Raw genomic sequence first — 16,768 nt, 5'->3', positions numbered from 1 at the left:
ACTCTTCAGGACCTCATCCCCCTTCCTACCTATGTCATTGGTGCCAATATGGACCACAACTTCTGGCTGCTCTCCCTCCTACTCAAGAATTCTGTGGACCCGATCAGTGACATCCCTGACCCTGGCACCTGGGAGGCAACATACCATCCGGGATTCATGCTCACTGCCACAGAACCTCCTGTCTGTTTCCCTGACTATCGAGTCCCCTATCACTACCGCATGTCTCTTTCCCACCTTTCCCTTCTGAGCAGCAGTACCAGCCCCAGTGCCAGAGACCTGGTAACTGCAGCTAGGCCCTTGCAGGTCATCCCCCTCAACAGCTTCCAAGGTAGAAAACTTGTTACTGAGGGGAACAGCCTCCGGGGCTCTCTGTCCTGTCTGCCTGACTGACTTCTTCTTCCTCTTCCCTCCCCTGACCGTCACCATTCTATCTGCCTCCTGAACCTCAGATGTACCTACCCTAAGGGGGGTGACTGTCACCTGATGCACCGTGTCTACATAACTCTCTCCCTCCCTTATGCTGCGCAGTGTTTGTAGCTGCGACTCCAGCTCATCAACTCTGAGCCGAAGTTCGTCCAGCCTCAAGCACTTACTGCAGATGTGGCCATCTTGGACCGCAACAAGGTCCACGAGTTCCCACATCAAACAGCTGCAGCACACCACCATGTCCTCCATCTGACTACCTTTCTTTTTTCCCTAGTTAGTCCCACCTACAAATCTATAATGACCAAAAGCTAAACCTTTACCTACTTACCAGCTACTTACCCTCCTTGCCCCTTCACGCCGAAGCCCCTTGAGCCAAAGCCCAGAACACTCTGCTGCCACTCACTCTGCTGCCCGCTCTCTAGGCTGTTTGCTTTTTAAGCTGCCTGCGCAGTCCAGCCCCCACTCGACTACTTAAAAAACTTATTAAAAAATCTAAACCTTACACTGAAAACCCTAACAAAAACTAACCCTTACACCCAAAAACCCTAATAAAAGTGATAAACAGAGAAAACACTTAGCTGCTCCGAAGTCCTCCGAACCGAAGCCCGAGTCCTCCCAAGTTTTTTTTTCTCTCCTTTTTAAGCTGCCCGCGCCGCGCCTGCGCAGTCCAGCCCCCACTCGACTACTTAAAAAACTTATTAAAAAATCTAAACCTTACACTAAAAACCCTAACAAAAACTAACCCTTACACCCAAAAACCCTAATAAAAGTGATAAACAGAGAAAACACTTAGCTGCTCCGAAGTCCTCCGAACCGAAGCCTTTTTCCCTAAGAGAAGGGCCAGTATTGCACCCTCCTGGGTAGGGCCGTCCATACACTGACTCAGGAAACTTTCCTGAACACGCTTCACAAATTCCACCCCATCCAGGCCTTTAACACTCTGGGTAGTCCAGTCAATGCCAGGGAAATTAAAATCTCCCACTGATACAACCCTATTTTTCCTACAACTATGAGTAATTTCTCTGCACACCTGCTCCACAAGTTCCTGCTGACTGTTGGGGGTCTATAATGCAGCTCTACTAAGAGTGACCCCTTCTTGTTCCTAAGTTCTACCCATATGGTCTCACTGGGTGATTCCCCCAAGAATGTCATCCCTAAGTACTGCTGTTATGTCCTCCCTTATCAAAAAGGCAGCAACCCCTCCTTGCTTACCTGTACCTCTGTCACACCTGTAGCATCTGTATCCTGGAATATTGAGCTGCCAGTCCTGCCCTTCTCTCAGCCATGTTTCTGTTATGGCTATAACATCTCAGTTCCTCTACACTCTTCCAAATCCTTACTGTTTATTGTATATTCCCTTGCCTTTTGCACCCCAAATATATTACGCTTCAGATTAAATTCCATTTGTCATTTTCTGCCCAACCAGTGAGCCATCCTGCAATCTAAGGTTTTCCTCAGTGCCATGCAGCTAATTTTTATATGATCTGCAAACCACTGTAGTGTGTCTTTCATTTAGTTCTAAATCATTAATTTGTTTTACAAACAGCAAGGGGTTGAGTACTGAGCCTCCTGGACGTGCACAGGTAACGGCATTCCAGTCACAAAAACACTGTTTTCCACCATTGAGAAAATTTTGGCTGTAATTTGCCACTCTCCCTTACATTCCATGGGCTTTTACTTGATTGACATTCTCATTTGGTCCTGCTGAAATCCCTGTAGTGTACTTCAAAAACATTGCCCTGATCCATCCTCTCTGTTATCCCCTGGTTAGAAGATGCAGCATTTCATATTTTTATCTTTTTATCTGCAGTGTAAAGCTAAAACATTTTGAAAAATTTCAAGATACCACAGAAGCTCTTGCAGGTATGGAACTTTTGAACCATTTTTATCCAAAAGCACTCAGTTGCAGAGTGTCTGAGTAAGATGTTCACTTGAATTAAGTTATGATTCCCACATTTTAAGATCTCAACTCTGAATGTTCCTGCTGGGAATGAAGCAGTGCATAGAAGAAGGCCTTCTATTGTAATAACATCCTGAGTTAGTAATTCTCCAGAAATGAGAAAATAACTTCATCTGGGCTCCAATTCCCTGGTGACCTTCATGTAGGCCATTTTCGTATGGAAGAATTAAGCAAGTAGTAGTGAGAATTGTGTCATAATTGACTTTCATGAGCTTGTAGGTTGTATTTGAAAGAAGCCAAGGAGTTCAACCGTTTAAGGTGCTGGAAAACTGTTTTGGAGTAGTGTGGTGGGATGTTGAATTGGGATATATATTGTAACAGATGGGGTTGGAGAAAGTAGTAAAATTGCAGAGACCAAGGAAGCTTGTGGCTGGGAAATGAGGGTATCTGTACATTCTGAGCTTTTAAAAATTGTTTATTGCTGCTGTGATTTGCTTGGCAATTCTTTAATCATGACTTCCTTTCTTTTAGCTGCTACCGCCCTCGTGGAAGGTAAGCTTAGTAAAGGCCTAAAGAAAGTGCTGAAGAAGATTGCTGCAAAGGAAGCTCATGAGCAGCTGGCTGTTGCGGATGCCAAACTTGGGGGCGTCATCAAAGTATGGAAGCTCTAACTCGGTATTTCTGTTTTGGTTATATAGCCCATTAAAACTATCAAGTGTAATGAACAAACCAAGAAATTAATATTCTTTTTCTCTGCTGTCTGCAGTCTTTTATTCATTTATGCTAAATATAGGAACTGATGCAACACCATCTCTTCTCAAATTGCTCATCTAAAATTTAGATAGTTAACGTTCATTGTCAGTGTATGTATTGAACAGGTCCACTGAATACAAAATGCAAAAGCATGTGTACAAGGGGAAACAGACAGGATTTTCCATGTTTTTTTTAAATTCTGCTTCAGCTGTGCGGAATCTATAACCTTTGAGATAGTATAGTGTACATTGAGTTGGTGTATTTCATTGATGTATCTAAGAGTTTGTTTTCTCAAGCCATTACTGCCCTTGTACTTGTTTTCTGTTCCCACTTTTCTCAAAGACTGGTTTTGGGAATTTAGTTCAGGCCATAGGTTTGAACTTTATTGTCTGGATTTGCCAGTCCAGGTCAGTCTGTGTAATCTTTCCTCCAACAGGTTGACTGGAAATGGTGTACAAAGTTCTAAAATGCTTACTCGACGATCATTACTGTTCAATGAATAGATTGTTGTTTCAGTCGATCTTGTGGATGGCTGACTGTAAATAATTGCAAAATTGTAATGACCTGTTTTCAGTTAATCTGTGTTATTGGCACAATTGTTAACAAGCACAATTGTTAGCAAGTTTAAGTGACTAAGAGGACAAAAGGCAGCTAGGTAACTAGTGTGTCATTTAACTTGATGACTCTTCGCGTCATAACATTGCAGCATTCCTATTACGTTTTAACGGGGCACACTTGACAATGTTCTTGTATGAATTTACTATTAAATGAAGAAATATTATTGGACCAATATTTGAAGAGTAGTGTTTTAATTTTTCTAGTAAAATAAACAATGATGTATTACAACTTAAATGATGCAATGCTGCTGATAATAAAGGCATGAATTAAAATACAAACTTAACAGAGAAAATATGTGCTCTTATCTTACAAAGTTGCAAGGTATGTGGGAGTTTGAGTTTCAGAATGCTTGAATGGAGGGGGGGGGAAACACTTTAAATGACCATGTTTTTGTTTTGCAGGACAAACTTAACCTGAGTTGCATTCACAATGCTACTGTTGCAGAGTTGATGAGAGGAATCCGGACACAGATGAATGGGCTGATCGCTGGCTTACCACCTCGTGAGATAAGCGCTATGTCTCTTGGTCTTGCGCATAGGTCTGTATGGTTTCTCTGTACCAAAGTAGATATATCTGCATCTGCTTTGTGGTCTTTGTCCAGTGAATGTTAAACAGTGCCATGGTTACACTTAATTAGTTTGGGGCTGTATTTGCCTGCAAAATGCTGTTTCCTAAATATGAAATGGGTGGATCCTACTGCATGAGCAAGATTTGAGATTTTCAAGTGAATTATTTCTGAATTTTTTATTACCTAGCGCTGCGCAACCTACATTGGGCACAATAGTCTGCATAATTTGTATACTTAATATGTACAACCTGCAGTCAGTGTTGATGAAGATATGTTATAATGTGTACATTTACTATTTCATTCCAGTCTGTCCCGTTACAAACTGAAGTTCAGTCCTGATAAGGTGGATACCATGATTGTGCAAGCAATCTGTAAGTTGAAGAAGCTAATCAGCTTTAGCATCACAGTATGAAGTGTTTGCACTGCTATTGCTCATGCTATGTCAATGATTTATTGGATTATGGGTTACAAAATTTAACTGATGGAAACCTAATCTAATTCAAGGAAAAAGAGATTTTTGTTCACAATATGACTATTACCATCTCTAATTCTGACTCTTATTTTACCAAATACTTTCAAGGAGAGTACAAATGGTGAAGGAAACTGTGGTCATTTTTGTAGAGAGACATGGAGTAATTGGGTTCTGCACTGGGTGGCCAAATTGCTTCAATGCAAGTTGGGAAGAATCCTGTAAAGTTCAACATCCATGGACTCATGAGCAAGATGAGAGATTGTCAAGTGAAATGCGGAGAAAAATGGTAGAGGGGGAACGACAATTAATGGCAATGTTTTGTTAAGTAATGAAATAATGTGAAGCTGTGGATGAAAATTTCCTTTTTGGGGCATGTTCTGTGAGGGAACGATAAAAGATTTGTGGGTCAGGTAGCATCGATGGAGGGAAATGGACAGGCAGTGTTTCAGGTTGAGACCCTTCATCTGGACTGGTGAAGGGTCTTGACCCAAAACATCAACGGTGCATTTCCCTCCACAGATGCCATCTGACCTACTGAATTCCTCCAGGCCTTCATGTGTTGTTCCAGATTCTAACAACTGCAGTCTCTTGTGTCTCCACAAAACGTTTGCTCTCATTTTTGGCCATGGTTGGTTTTGGTTTTAGATTTTTTGATCTTTTGTCAGTGCTTCCAGAGTGGATAGGATATTGTTCTTGAGATGCTTGTATTCCTGGGAGTGGTGGTCCAATTGTTGGTGTGGCCAATAAAAGTGTGAAAGTTATTCATGCGTTATCTGTGAGGAAAATGTTTGCAGAAAGATAATGAAGTCTTACAAGGATCAATGTTTCAAATAAATGACATGTAGCCTGCAGATTCTGTTTTGGTCTCTCTCACCAAATTCCTTTTGACTGTAGCTTTACTGGATGATTTGGACAAGGAGCTGAACAATTACATCATGCGCTGCAGAGAATGGTACGGCTGGCATTTCCCAGAACTTGGTAAAGCTGTCACTGATAACTTGGCATACTGCAAGTGTGTCCAGAAATTGGGTAAGATTTTTTTCTTCTGCAACGTGCACTCCATCAGGAATTTGACTGACCAAGCTTCTTTGATTGCAATTGGGAATTTAGGATTCAATCCTGTATTCAGTAGCTTTGTGTTACACAAGTTCATGCATTGAGCACATGACTTTTAAGTATCTTGCAAAATGCTAGTGTACAAGTGGTGAATAGACACAAAATTGTACCACAATATCCTCAAATACAGTGAGCAAAATATTGGGTTTTTCAACTTTGTTTTATATAGATGGTTCCTTGGCCTGGTTCATCTCCCAGGCGTTTATTCTTCACCTTGTTATCATTGAGACAGAAATGTTGTTATATTGTTCAACCATGATGGACAATGTAGACAGGTGCAATCTTCTTTGAGGTATACTCATATGAACTTTTCAACCAAAGATATTTATGCTATAGTGCCCCAGCATTCACCTAAACTAACATGGGAGGAACCAAGAATCAAACCTGATATTTGCCATTTCATTCGCTATACATTTCTGAAGATTGCTTTAGTGAAATTTTGAACTTATTTGCAGTAATTAATTGTTTATCATTCAACAGGTAACAGAACAAATACTGCTACCACAGATCTTTCAGACATTTTACCAGAGGAAGTGGAAAGTGCAGTGAAAGTTGCAGCTGAAATATCCATGGGAACAGAGGTGTCTGATGAAGACATTGAACACATCATACACCTTTGTGATCAGGTTGGTGTATAATTGGTTACATTTTTTTAATTTATCTCTTAAAGCAGGAGTGATTTTAGCATAGAGGAACAAAACTTAGATGCAGAGTGAAATTACAAGGTGATTTGGCCATTTGACATGGACTGAGAACAACTCAGTGGTCAAATCTCACTTCCTAGCCTGGATGCATGATTATTTATACCATGTGATAAGTTGTCTTAAAAATGTGTTTGTTTCCTGGTAGGCGGATAGCTAGCATCTGTCCAGCACTGACTGCAGTGATGATGATGACTTTGTCACTCTTCCTGAATAAATGCTGAGGGGTTTTTAGTCACTACCTCATCTGAGACTCTCAGTGCTGGATTAGTTGGTCATCTGTAAGGGCATGCCCATGTCAATGCCACAAGTGGGGTACATTGATAACAAAATGGCTTTCTGTGAACATCAGGTGTTAAATCAGTACTGTCTGACAGTTCCATTGGACGTGAATGGGCATCTTTTATGTTTGGGATTTTGATGGTTATTGTCACCAAACTCTGCCTCTTGATAGCCATGAAACCTTTGCTCCGAATACATTAAAACTGTCCATATGACATCAACAGTGTGATGCTGTCTCCCCACTTGGATGGCTAAGTGCATCTCCAACAACGTTCACAGCTTGACGCCACCCAAAGAAAAGTGGCTTGCTTAATTGGCATGGCACTGCACTATTTGTCCTTGCTTTAATTTATATCATAAAGGATCCTTATTGCTGCATGTTAGAACAGATTTCGTTGTGTATAACTTTCAAAAGAGATTACTGGTTATATTATCATGCCCTCAAGGTAGTGCAGATCTCAGAGTACCGCACCCAGCTCTATGACTACCTGAAGAACAGAATGATGGCCATAGCTCCTAACTTGACGGTGATGGTTGGAGAACTGGTTGGAGCCAGATTAATAGCACATGCTGGTGAGTACTTGTCGAGGATGCTTAACTGTTATGGGAATTTTGGGAGTTCCTGCTGCCTACAAATTAGGGACCACCCTCAAAATCTGATGCCTGCAATGGTAGAAACAATTCCTCTCCATTGATCTCTGGCAGGATTTGACCTGGCCTTAAAGGGTAATTGAGCCAGGATTTCCTTGGCTACCTCTTTTTATCTAGTTGGATGTTGATGCTGCATACCTAAGTGAGGGGGCTTATATTCCAGTTATTTCATATTGTCCATTCCTCCTTCATGCATCACTGATGTTCTCGATTCTTGCATAATCCTTGGACGTGGCCTGCTGCAAGAGCAACAGGACAGTCCTTGTCCTGCTCTAAGTCCTCAAATGGTGTAAATACCAGGTCTGCCACTTGGCTGGAAATGTCCTTGGGGCAATCAAGTCCAGGACTATAGTGTGAATGTAAGTCTGTATTTCATGAACAATTTCATGAACTTTGCTTTCCCTGTAAACATTACCATCCATTTAGTTTTTCTGCCAATTCACCCCTTTTCCATCTCCACTGGGTGAACTTTCCCAATGTTCTTTCGGCTGAAGTGTTGTGTCTAATTCTAGATATGTATATTGCACCCTCTTGGTTTGGTGCATTTACATTTAATTAGTTCTTGGAAAGGGGTGGTGGTTGCATTATGTGGATAAGTGGGTTGTTGAGACAGTTTATTTGATAAAGGTGTTTAAAACATTGAGTTTGATATAACAGAATCTCCATGCCCTGACTAACGATGAGATTTAAGCTTGGCAGAAAAAGGAAAGCAGGATAAATCTATTGCAGTGAAGATATGGAATTAACTCCCTGATAGAGTAGTAAATTTAGATTCAGTTGTGGCCTTTGAAAGGAATTGGAGCAAAATTGTGGGGGTATGGATTAATAGTGGAGTGGGTCCAACAGTATTGCTGAGTATGGCACAGTCTCTGGGCTGATTGGTCTCCTTTTGTGTTCATAATGACCAATTTTCATGTGGGATCTGGTAAATTGCTTTATTATTACATGTACTAAGGTACAGTAGAAAAACTTGTTTTGCATATTGTTTGTACAGGTCAATTCATGACAGTGTGTTGAGGTAGTACAGGGTAAAACAATAACTGAATGCAGAATAAAGTGTTACAATTACAGAGAGTGCAATGCAGGCAAACAATAAGATGCAAGGTCATTAGGTAGATTGAGGTCAGGAATCCATCTAATTGTACTAGGGAACTGTTCAATAGTCTAAAACAGCAGGATAGAAGCTGTCCTTGAGCCTGGTGCTTTCAGGCTTTTGTATCTTCTGCCTGATGAGAGGGGAGGTAAAATGAGAGTATCCAGGGTGGGTGGGGTCTTTGATTATGCTGGCTGCTTTACCGAGGCCACGAGAAGTGTAGACAGATTCCATGGAGGGGAGGCTGGTTTCTGTGATGTGCTGAGAGTTTCAACTTGCAAGAGTCTAAAAGAGGCACATTTGCAAATTGTACGTAGTTGACTGGCTAATTAATAGCAGCAAATAAAAGGTAGGTATAAGCAGAGTGGCCATTGTGACCATGGATCAGTGTTAGAATGAAGCACTTGAGGCTTTGGCTCAGCAGTCTTCGGCAAGAGGAGGCGGAGGCTAAGCTAAGTCTCTGATGTTTCTTTCTTTGATTTTTTTTCTTTAGTGCCAGACTAGAGTAGTTAGAATGGCTCCAGGGTCAGTGGGTGTGTTCATCTTGTGAGATGTGGGAGTTCTGGGAGACCTCCAGTCTCCCTGATAGCTACATCTGCACAAGGCACATCCAGCTGCAGATCCTTACAGACCGTGTTAGGGAACTGGAGATGCAGCTGGATGACCTTTGGCTCCTACAGGAGAACAAGGAGTTCATAGATAAGAACTGCAGGAGGCAGGTAGCTGGGTGACTGTCAGGAGAAGGAAAGAGAATAGGCAGGTAGTGCAGAGTACCCCTGTGGTCGTTCCAAAGGTATATCACTTTGGATGGTGTTGGGGGGATGGCCTACCAAGGGAAAGCTGCAGTGACTAGGTCTCTGGCACTGAGCCTGGCGTGTGGCGCAGAAGGGAAGGGGGAAGAAGAGGAGAGTGGTAGTGATAAGGGATTCAATAGTAAGGGGAGCAGACAGGAGATTCTGTGGACTTGAAAGAAACTCCCAAATGGTATGTTGCCTCCTGGGTGCCAGGTTCAGGGACAGCTCGGATCAGGTCCACAGCATTGTGAAGGGGGGAGGGGAAACAGCCAGAAGTCGTGGTACATATTAGTACCAATAACATAGGTAGGAAAAGAGATGAGGTCCTGAAGAGGGAATATAGGGAGCTAGGTAGGAAGCTGAAAAGAAGGACCTCAAGGGTAGTAATCTCTGGATTGCTGCATGTGCCACGTGCCAGTGAGGGTAAGAATAGGTCAATTTGGCAGATGAATCCATGGCTGAGAAGTTGGTGTAGGGAACAGGGTTTCAGATTTGTGGATCATTGGGATCTCTTCTGGGGAATGTACCACCTGTACAAAAGGGACAGGTTACACCTGAACTGGAGGGGGACCAATATTCTTGCGACAGGTTTGCTAGAGTTGTTGGGGAGAGTTTAAACCAGTTTGGCAGGGGAATGGCAACCCAAGTGATAGGTCAGAGGTTGGTGCATTTAGTGTACAAGTAGATGCAGCATGCAGAAAGACTGAGAGGAAGGATAGACAGTTGAAAGGGTAAAATTGCAGTCAGTTGGATGGGCTGGTGTGTGTCTAATGTGAGAAGTATCAGGAACTAGGGTGATGAACGTAGAGCATGGATAAGTACATGGAACTATGATGTGGTAGCCATTACAGAAACTTGGCTGTCACAAGGGCAGGAATGGCTGCTGGATATTCTGGAGTTTAGATGTTTCAAAAGAGACAAGGCTGGAGGTAAAAGAGGTGGGGGAATGGCTTTGCTGATCAGGGACAGTATTACAGCTGTAGAAAGGGAGGACGTCCTGGAGAAACCATGGTTGACGAGATGTGGACTATCTCGTGAAGAGGAAGAAGCTTACTTAAAGAAGCAAGGATCAGACAGGGCTCTAGAGTTACAAGGTAGCCAGGAGGGAGCTTAAGAATGGATTTGGGAGATCTAGAAGGGGGCCCAAGAAGGCCATGGTGAGTAGAATTAAGGAAAACCCCAAGGCATTCTACACGTATGTGAAGAATTGGACGATGACAAGAGTGAGGGTAGGACCGATTGGGGATAAAAGAGGAAACATGCCTGGAGTCGGAAGAGGTAGGGGAAATCCTTAATGAATACTTTGCTTTAGTATTCACCAGTGAGAGAGACCTTGACGTTTGTGAGGATGGCATACAACAGGTTGATATGCTTGATATCTTCGTGAGGAAAGAGGATTTGCTGGAACTTTTGGGAAACGTTACGATAGATAAGTCACCAGGGCCGGGCGGGATATATCCAAGGTTATTATGGGAAAAGATTGCTGCACCTTTGGTGATGATCTTTGCATCATCACTGGCGACAGGAGTAGTGCCAGATGATAGGAGGGTGGCAAATGTTGTTCCTTTGTACAAGAAAGGGAGTGTGAATAACCCTGGGAATTACAGGCCAGTGAGCCTTACTTCAGTGGTAGGCAAAGTACAGGAGAAAATTCTTACAGACAGGACTTATGGGCATTTGGAGAAGCATTGGCTGATTAGGGACAGTCAGCATGGCTTTGTGAGGGTAGGTCATGCTTCATGAGCCTGATTGAATTCTTTGAGAATGTGACAAAACACATTGAAGGTCGAGCAGTGGATGTGGTGTACATGGATTTTAGTAAGACGTTTGATAAGGTTCCTCATGGAAGGCTCATTCAGAAAGTCAGGAGGCGTGGGATCCATGGAAACTTGGTTGTTTGGGTTCAGAATTGGCTCGCCCATTGAAGACAGGGCGGTTGTAGATGGAGTGTATTCTGTTTCGAGATATATGACCAGTGGTGTTCTGCAGGGATCTGTACTAGGACCCCTGCTCTTTGTGATTTTTATAACTGACTTGGATGAGGATGTGGAAGGGTGGGTAAGTAAGTTTGCTGGTGACATGAAGTTAGGTAGTGTTGTTGATAATGTGGAAGGTTGCTGTCGTTTACAGCAGGGCATTGATAGGATGCAGAATTGGGCTGAGAAGTAGCAGATGGAGTTCAACCGGGAAAAGTGTGAAGTGATACACTTTGGAAGATCAAATTTGAAGGCAAAATACAAGGTTAATGGCAGGACTCTTAGCTGTGTGGAGGAACAGTGGGACCTTTGTCCACGTCCATAGATCCCTCAAGGTTGCCTCACAGGTTGATAGGGTTGTTATAAGGCATATGGAGTGTTGACCTTCATTAGTCGGGATATTGAGTTCAAGAGCCATGAGGTGATGTTGCAACTCTGTAGAACTCTGTTTAGACCACACTTGGAGTAGTATGTCCAGTTCTGGTTGCCTCATTATAGGAAGGATATGGAAGCTTTGGAGAGGGTGCAGAGGAGATTTACCAGGATGCTGCCTGGATTGGAGAGCATGTCTTATGAGGATAGGTTGAGCAAGCTAGGGCTTTTTTGGAGCGATCGAGGATGAGAGGTGACTTGATAGTGGTGTACAAGATGATAAGAGGCATAGGTTGAGTGGACAGTCAGACTTTTTCCCAGGACAAGGGGGCATAATTTTAAGTTGATCGGAGGAAGGTATGGGGGAATGTCAGAGGTAATTTTTTTTTGCACAGTGGTGGGTACGTGGAACACACTGCCAGCAGAGGTAGTGGAGGCAGATATATTAGGGACATTTAAGAGACTCTGAGATAGGCACATGAGTGATAGAAAAATGGAGGGCTATGTGGGAGGGAAGGGTTAGATAGATCTTAGAGCAGGATAAAATGTTGGCACAACATTGTGGGCCAAAGGGTCTGTGCTGTGCTGTAATGTTCTATGTGTGCACAATTCTCTGCAGTTTCTTGCGGTCACAGGCAGAGCAGTTGCTATACCAAGCCATGATGCATCTGGTTAAAAATTGGTGAGGGTTGATGGGGACATGCCAAATTTCTTCAGCCTCCTGAGGAAGTAGAGGCACTGGTGAGCTGCCTTGGCATGTATGCAGTTGGACCAGGACAGGCTGTTGGTGATGTTCACTCCTAGGAACTGAAAGTTCTCAACCTCAGCACCGTTGATATAAACAGAAACATGTGCAACGTGCACCTCCCACCCTTCCTGAAGTCAAAGACCAGCTCTTTTGTTTTGCTGACATTGAGGGAAAGGTGTTGTCATGACACCATGTTACTAGGCTCTCTACCTCTTTTCTGTACTCCAACTCATTGTTATTTTAGATTCGGCCTACTACGGTGGTACCTTATCCAAACTTGTAGATGGAGTTAGGGCAGAATCTGGCCACGCAGTTGGGAGTTTATAGGGAGTAGAGTAGGGGTCTGAGGATGCAGCCTCGTGGGGCACCAGTGTTGAGGATAATCATGGAGGAGGTGTTGCTGCCTACCCTTACTGATTGTGGTCTGTTGGTCAGGAAGTCAATGATCCATTTGCAAAAGGAGGTGGTGAGTCCCAGGGTGAGGAGTTTGCGGATGTGTTTGCTTGGAATTATGGTATTGAAGGTGGAGCTGTGCTCAATAAACAATGGTCTAACGTAGGTGTCTTGCACTGTTACTGCACCTGTGGTGTTGTGTCGTGAATTGGAAGAATCCAATACAAGCTGCCTCCTGTTCTGTAATCTGATCATGAATGTTGAGGAGGATGTGTTGCTTGCAATGAACAGTTAAAAGAAACAGCTGTGACTGACAAATGTCCTTGTTCAGTGCCATAATATGTGATAGTTATTGACCTTAATGAGGTAAAGGTTGAGTTTCAGGAGTTTCATTGGATTCTTTCTTGACATGGGTACTTCCTCCTTCTGTAGCAATGGCACAACATTGTGGGCCAAAGGGTCTGTGGAGATAATCATTTTATTGGTAAAATATTAATCATTCCCTTCTACACCCCAACATTCTAATTGGTGTGAACTATGTAATCTGGCAATGTGCTTACAATCTCCTTTTCATAGGCTCTTTGTTGAACTTGGCAAAACATCCTGCATCCACTGTACAGATTTTGGGTGCAGAAAAGGCATTGTTCAGAGCACTGAAGACAAGAAGAGACACTCCAAAATACGGTCTTATTTACCATGCATCATTAGTGGGGCAGACCGCTCCAAAGAACAAGGGCAAGGTAAGTGTAGAAACGTGTACTGTAAAGGTATAGTATGTTTCTGGTTTATTTGTGAATTTTTTGCTCATTAAAGTGAATGCTTGTTCCCTTTCGTGGTCCACAGTTGGCATCAAATATTCTGTGGTCATGTGTTTTCCCTTTTATGCTATATGACCTTCATAGCATCTCCTCGTTTTTCATTTTAAGTCAACGTAGTTTGTATCAAATTTGCACTAAATTGGAACTGATAAGTTTTCCTGGAATATTATTCTTTTTAGCTCTCATAAGTTTTTGTTTTGAACGTGTGGTAACACTGACAAAGCCAGAATTTATTCCCTATCTCTTGTGATACTTACGAGGCCTTTTATTGATGCACTGCAGTCTGTGGAGCCATGTAAATTTCCAGATATTGACAACAAAGGATCATGAAGTGCCTAATTCAGGGTGTTGTCATATTTAGGAAAAATAAGTATTGATGTGGTTGCTGTTGCCATAGTGCATCCTGCAGCTTGAATATATTAGAGCCAAAGTGCACTAGTAATGGACGGGCTAAAGTTAGCCACTTTGGATGGAGTCAAGGTTTTTTATTGGAATGATTTTATGATTGCTGTCTGTCTACATTGTGATTTAGATAGAGGAGATGACAAGCTGAGAAAGTGGTTAGGAGGTGAGCCACCCATTGGGGTATCCAGTTTCTGCTGTTTTATACAGATAAAGTCTTTGTTCATCTGATAAGGCTTCAAGTCAATGACTGAAGGCTTTCCAGTTAATGTTTCATTTTAAAACTGGATTTGAGCAGTCTCAATCCTATTCCCCTAGCACAGATTTCAGTGTTGGGCAGGTGTCTCAGAAAATTTGCACTGCCTGGATAAATAATACCATGTCAGAAGGTCCCAAGGAAGCAGTTCACCTTAGTGAATTCTCTGGGCTGAGAAAGAGAACTGGTACTTGGTTCCTGCATTCTATATTTAAATAAAAATTCTGCAGCAAAGTGCATGCGTGCAGACATTGGATTAGGAAATGCTCATCTCTGCATTGGATGGTTGTTGTAAGTAACTGCTTGTGCCTGAAGAGGTTAGGATGTGAGCTAGTAAATATCTGAGGGTTGAGGGGTGGGAGGAAGGAATTGAAAACAAGTACAGGAAAATTTTGGTTTGGGGATTGATACTTGAGATTTGTGTGCAAGACTTTGCACTGTGTAATTATGCTATATGTAACCTAGAAGTCATTGTGTGTGAATTCTTCTCTGTTGGTAACTGGTAGTTACAGCATAAATGTTCTAATGATGACATTGGATTTGTCTCTTCAACAGATCTCTAGGATGTTGGCAGCCAAGACATCCTTAGCGATCCGTTATGATGCGCTGGGTGAGGATACAAATGTCGAAATGGGTGTTGAAAACAGAGCCAAGCTAGAAGTCAGAATACGGAACTTAGAAGAAAAAGGGGTAAGTGCACAACTAAAAAGGCCCAGGTCAGTGAGACCTGGCACAACAGGTATTTTGGTCAGTGTGTGAACACATAGTTGAGACTCTATCTTTGATAATTGTATTGTTATTAAAAACAATTTGTTTTAGTGATGTTTTTGTCTTTCATTTTGTAGATGAGAAAGATAAGTGGTACAGGAAAGGCTCGAGCAAGAACTGACAAATATCAACATAAGAGGTTTGTGTTCTAAGTATAGTCTTTTGTCTCTCTATGTAATATGCTCCTGTTTTCAATTACAGTAAAACTCTGGTAACCCAGTGTCTGTTCAGAAATGCCAATGGTTTAGCATTAGACTTGCTTATTGGTACACTAGGTGCACTGAGTCCTCATTATCCATGAGCCTATTCTATGTTCGAGATTGGTCAGGTTTGCAGCAGAGCCAGGGTTGAGAACAATGGGAGTTAGGAATGGTGGTTTGCCAGGCTGAAACTTGCCACGTTATGTTTCCAACACTCCCTTTTGAAGTCACCAGGCTGACTGGAAAATTTATTATACAACAGTGAAAAATGTGAAAAGTGATTTAAGGTAATATATATAACATTCTTCAATAGTTCAGAAGTTCTACTAGTCCAGCACCACCAAAGACCCCAGGTACCAGATAATCAGAGGTTTACTGCATGCCAGTTTGGTGGGAAGCATAGATTGGAAGTTGTGGCTCCTTGTGGATCAGGGAGCAGAAGAGTGGGTTCTTGCATTAGCTTCTGATGTGTACTTCGTCACGCCCTTTCTGGTGATGATGAGTTTTGGTTTCCATTGATTTGATATACACATTCCCTGGCATTATCTTTGTCTGTACTGAGTTGATGACAGTAAGGGGGTTTGTCCCAGTGAATTGTAAAATGTGGATACTAAATGAGAGCAGATGTGGGTTAGATTCCACTTCTAACACTGTGGAAATAGGTTTATGCATAATACTGTACAATCGCTTGTTGTTATTGGATTAAATCCTTGCAAGTTTCATTACATTCAAGAGTGAGAGTGTATAGAATTCTGAGAAAGAGAACTGTTTTTATTTTAAGTAATCCTAATTCACATTGTTTCTGGTCAGTGAGGTGAAAACGTATGACCCATCTGGGGACTCTACTTTACCCTCTATGCCAAAGAAGCGGAAGATTGAGGAGGTGGAAGTGGATGATGGGGAAGACCAGGAGGAAATCAGATCTGAAAAAAAAGCAGTGCTTTCAGAGTTCGTTAAAACAGGTTAGTTAACAAAAAAGATTTGATTTTAATTATGTTGAGTTTCTTGGTGGCTTTTGTTCTGATGCAAGTATACAGGGGCATGCAAAAGTTTGGGCACCCCTGGTCAAAATTTCTGTTACTGTGAATAGCTAAGCGAGTAAAAGATGACCTGATTTCCAAAAGGCATAAATTTAACGATGACATTTTGTTAATATTTTAAGCAAGATTACTTTTTTTATTTCCATCTTTTACAGTTTCAAAATAACAAAAAAGGAAAAGGGCCTAAAGTAAAAGTTTGGGCACCCTGCATGGTCAGTACTTAGTAACACCCTCTTTGGCAAGTATCACAGCTTGTAAACGCTTTCTGTAGCCAGCTAAGAGTCTTTCGATTCTTGTTTGGGGGATTTTTGCCCATTCTTCCTTGCAAAAGGCTTCTAGTTCTGAGAGATTCTTGGGCTGTCTTGCATGCACTGGTCTTTTGAGGTCTATCCACAGATTGTGGATGATGTTTAGGTCGGGG

General features: G+C 42.2%; 1 protein-coding gene and 1 non-coding gene across 3 annotated transcripts in view; both read left to right on the top strand.

Annotated features, from left to right (window-relative positions):
• Positions 1-16,768, top strand: part of nop58 (NOP58 ribonucleoprotein homolog (yeast)) — a 31,177-nt gene that overhangs the window by 10,472 nt on the left and 3,937 nt on the right. The window contains exons 2-12 of one of the 2 annotated variants that reach the window (XM_052027066.1): positions 2,237-2,289; positions 2,858-3,001; positions 4,099-4,235; positions 4,572-4,636; positions 5,632-5,766; positions 6,334-6,479; positions 7,283-7,409; positions 13,440-13,603; positions 14,895-15,029; positions 15,185-15,246; positions 16,118-16,269. In XM_052027066.1, the coding sequence (XP_051883026.1) occupies positions 2,936-3,001; positions 4,099-4,235; positions 4,572-4,636; positions 5,632-5,766; positions 6,334-6,479; positions 7,283-7,409; positions 13,440-13,603; positions 14,895-15,029; positions 15,185-15,246; positions 16,118-16,269 (1,189 nt within the window). In that variant the 5' untranslated portion in view covers positions 2,237-2,289; positions 2,858-2,935. The remainder of the gene's footprint in view (positions 1-2,236; positions 2,290-2,857; positions 3,002-4,098; positions 4,236-4,571; positions 4,637-5,631; positions 5,767-6,333; positions 6,480-7,282; positions 7,410-13,439; positions 13,604-14,894; positions 15,030-15,184; positions 15,247-16,117; positions 16,270-16,768) is intronic. The other variant, XM_052027057.1, reaches the window with a different exon arrangement.
• On the top strand, positions 6,729-6,813 carry LOC127579047 (small nucleolar RNA SNORD11B). The gene has a single exon (XR_007957630.1). It is a non-coding gene; the product is annotated as a small nucleolar RNA SNORD11B (small nucleolar RNA).

Source organism: Pristis pectinata, chromosome 1 (assembly GCF_009764475.1).
Source record: "Pristis pectinata isolate sPriPec2 chromosome 1, sPriPec2.1.pri, whole genome shotgun sequence".
Classification (NCBI taxonomy): Eukaryota; Metazoa; Chordata; class Chondrichthyes; order Rhinopristiformes; family Pristidae; genus Pristis; species Pristis pectinata.
Note: the sequence above shows the minus strand (reverse complement) of the source record. Positions and strands in the feature narration are given on the sequence as shown.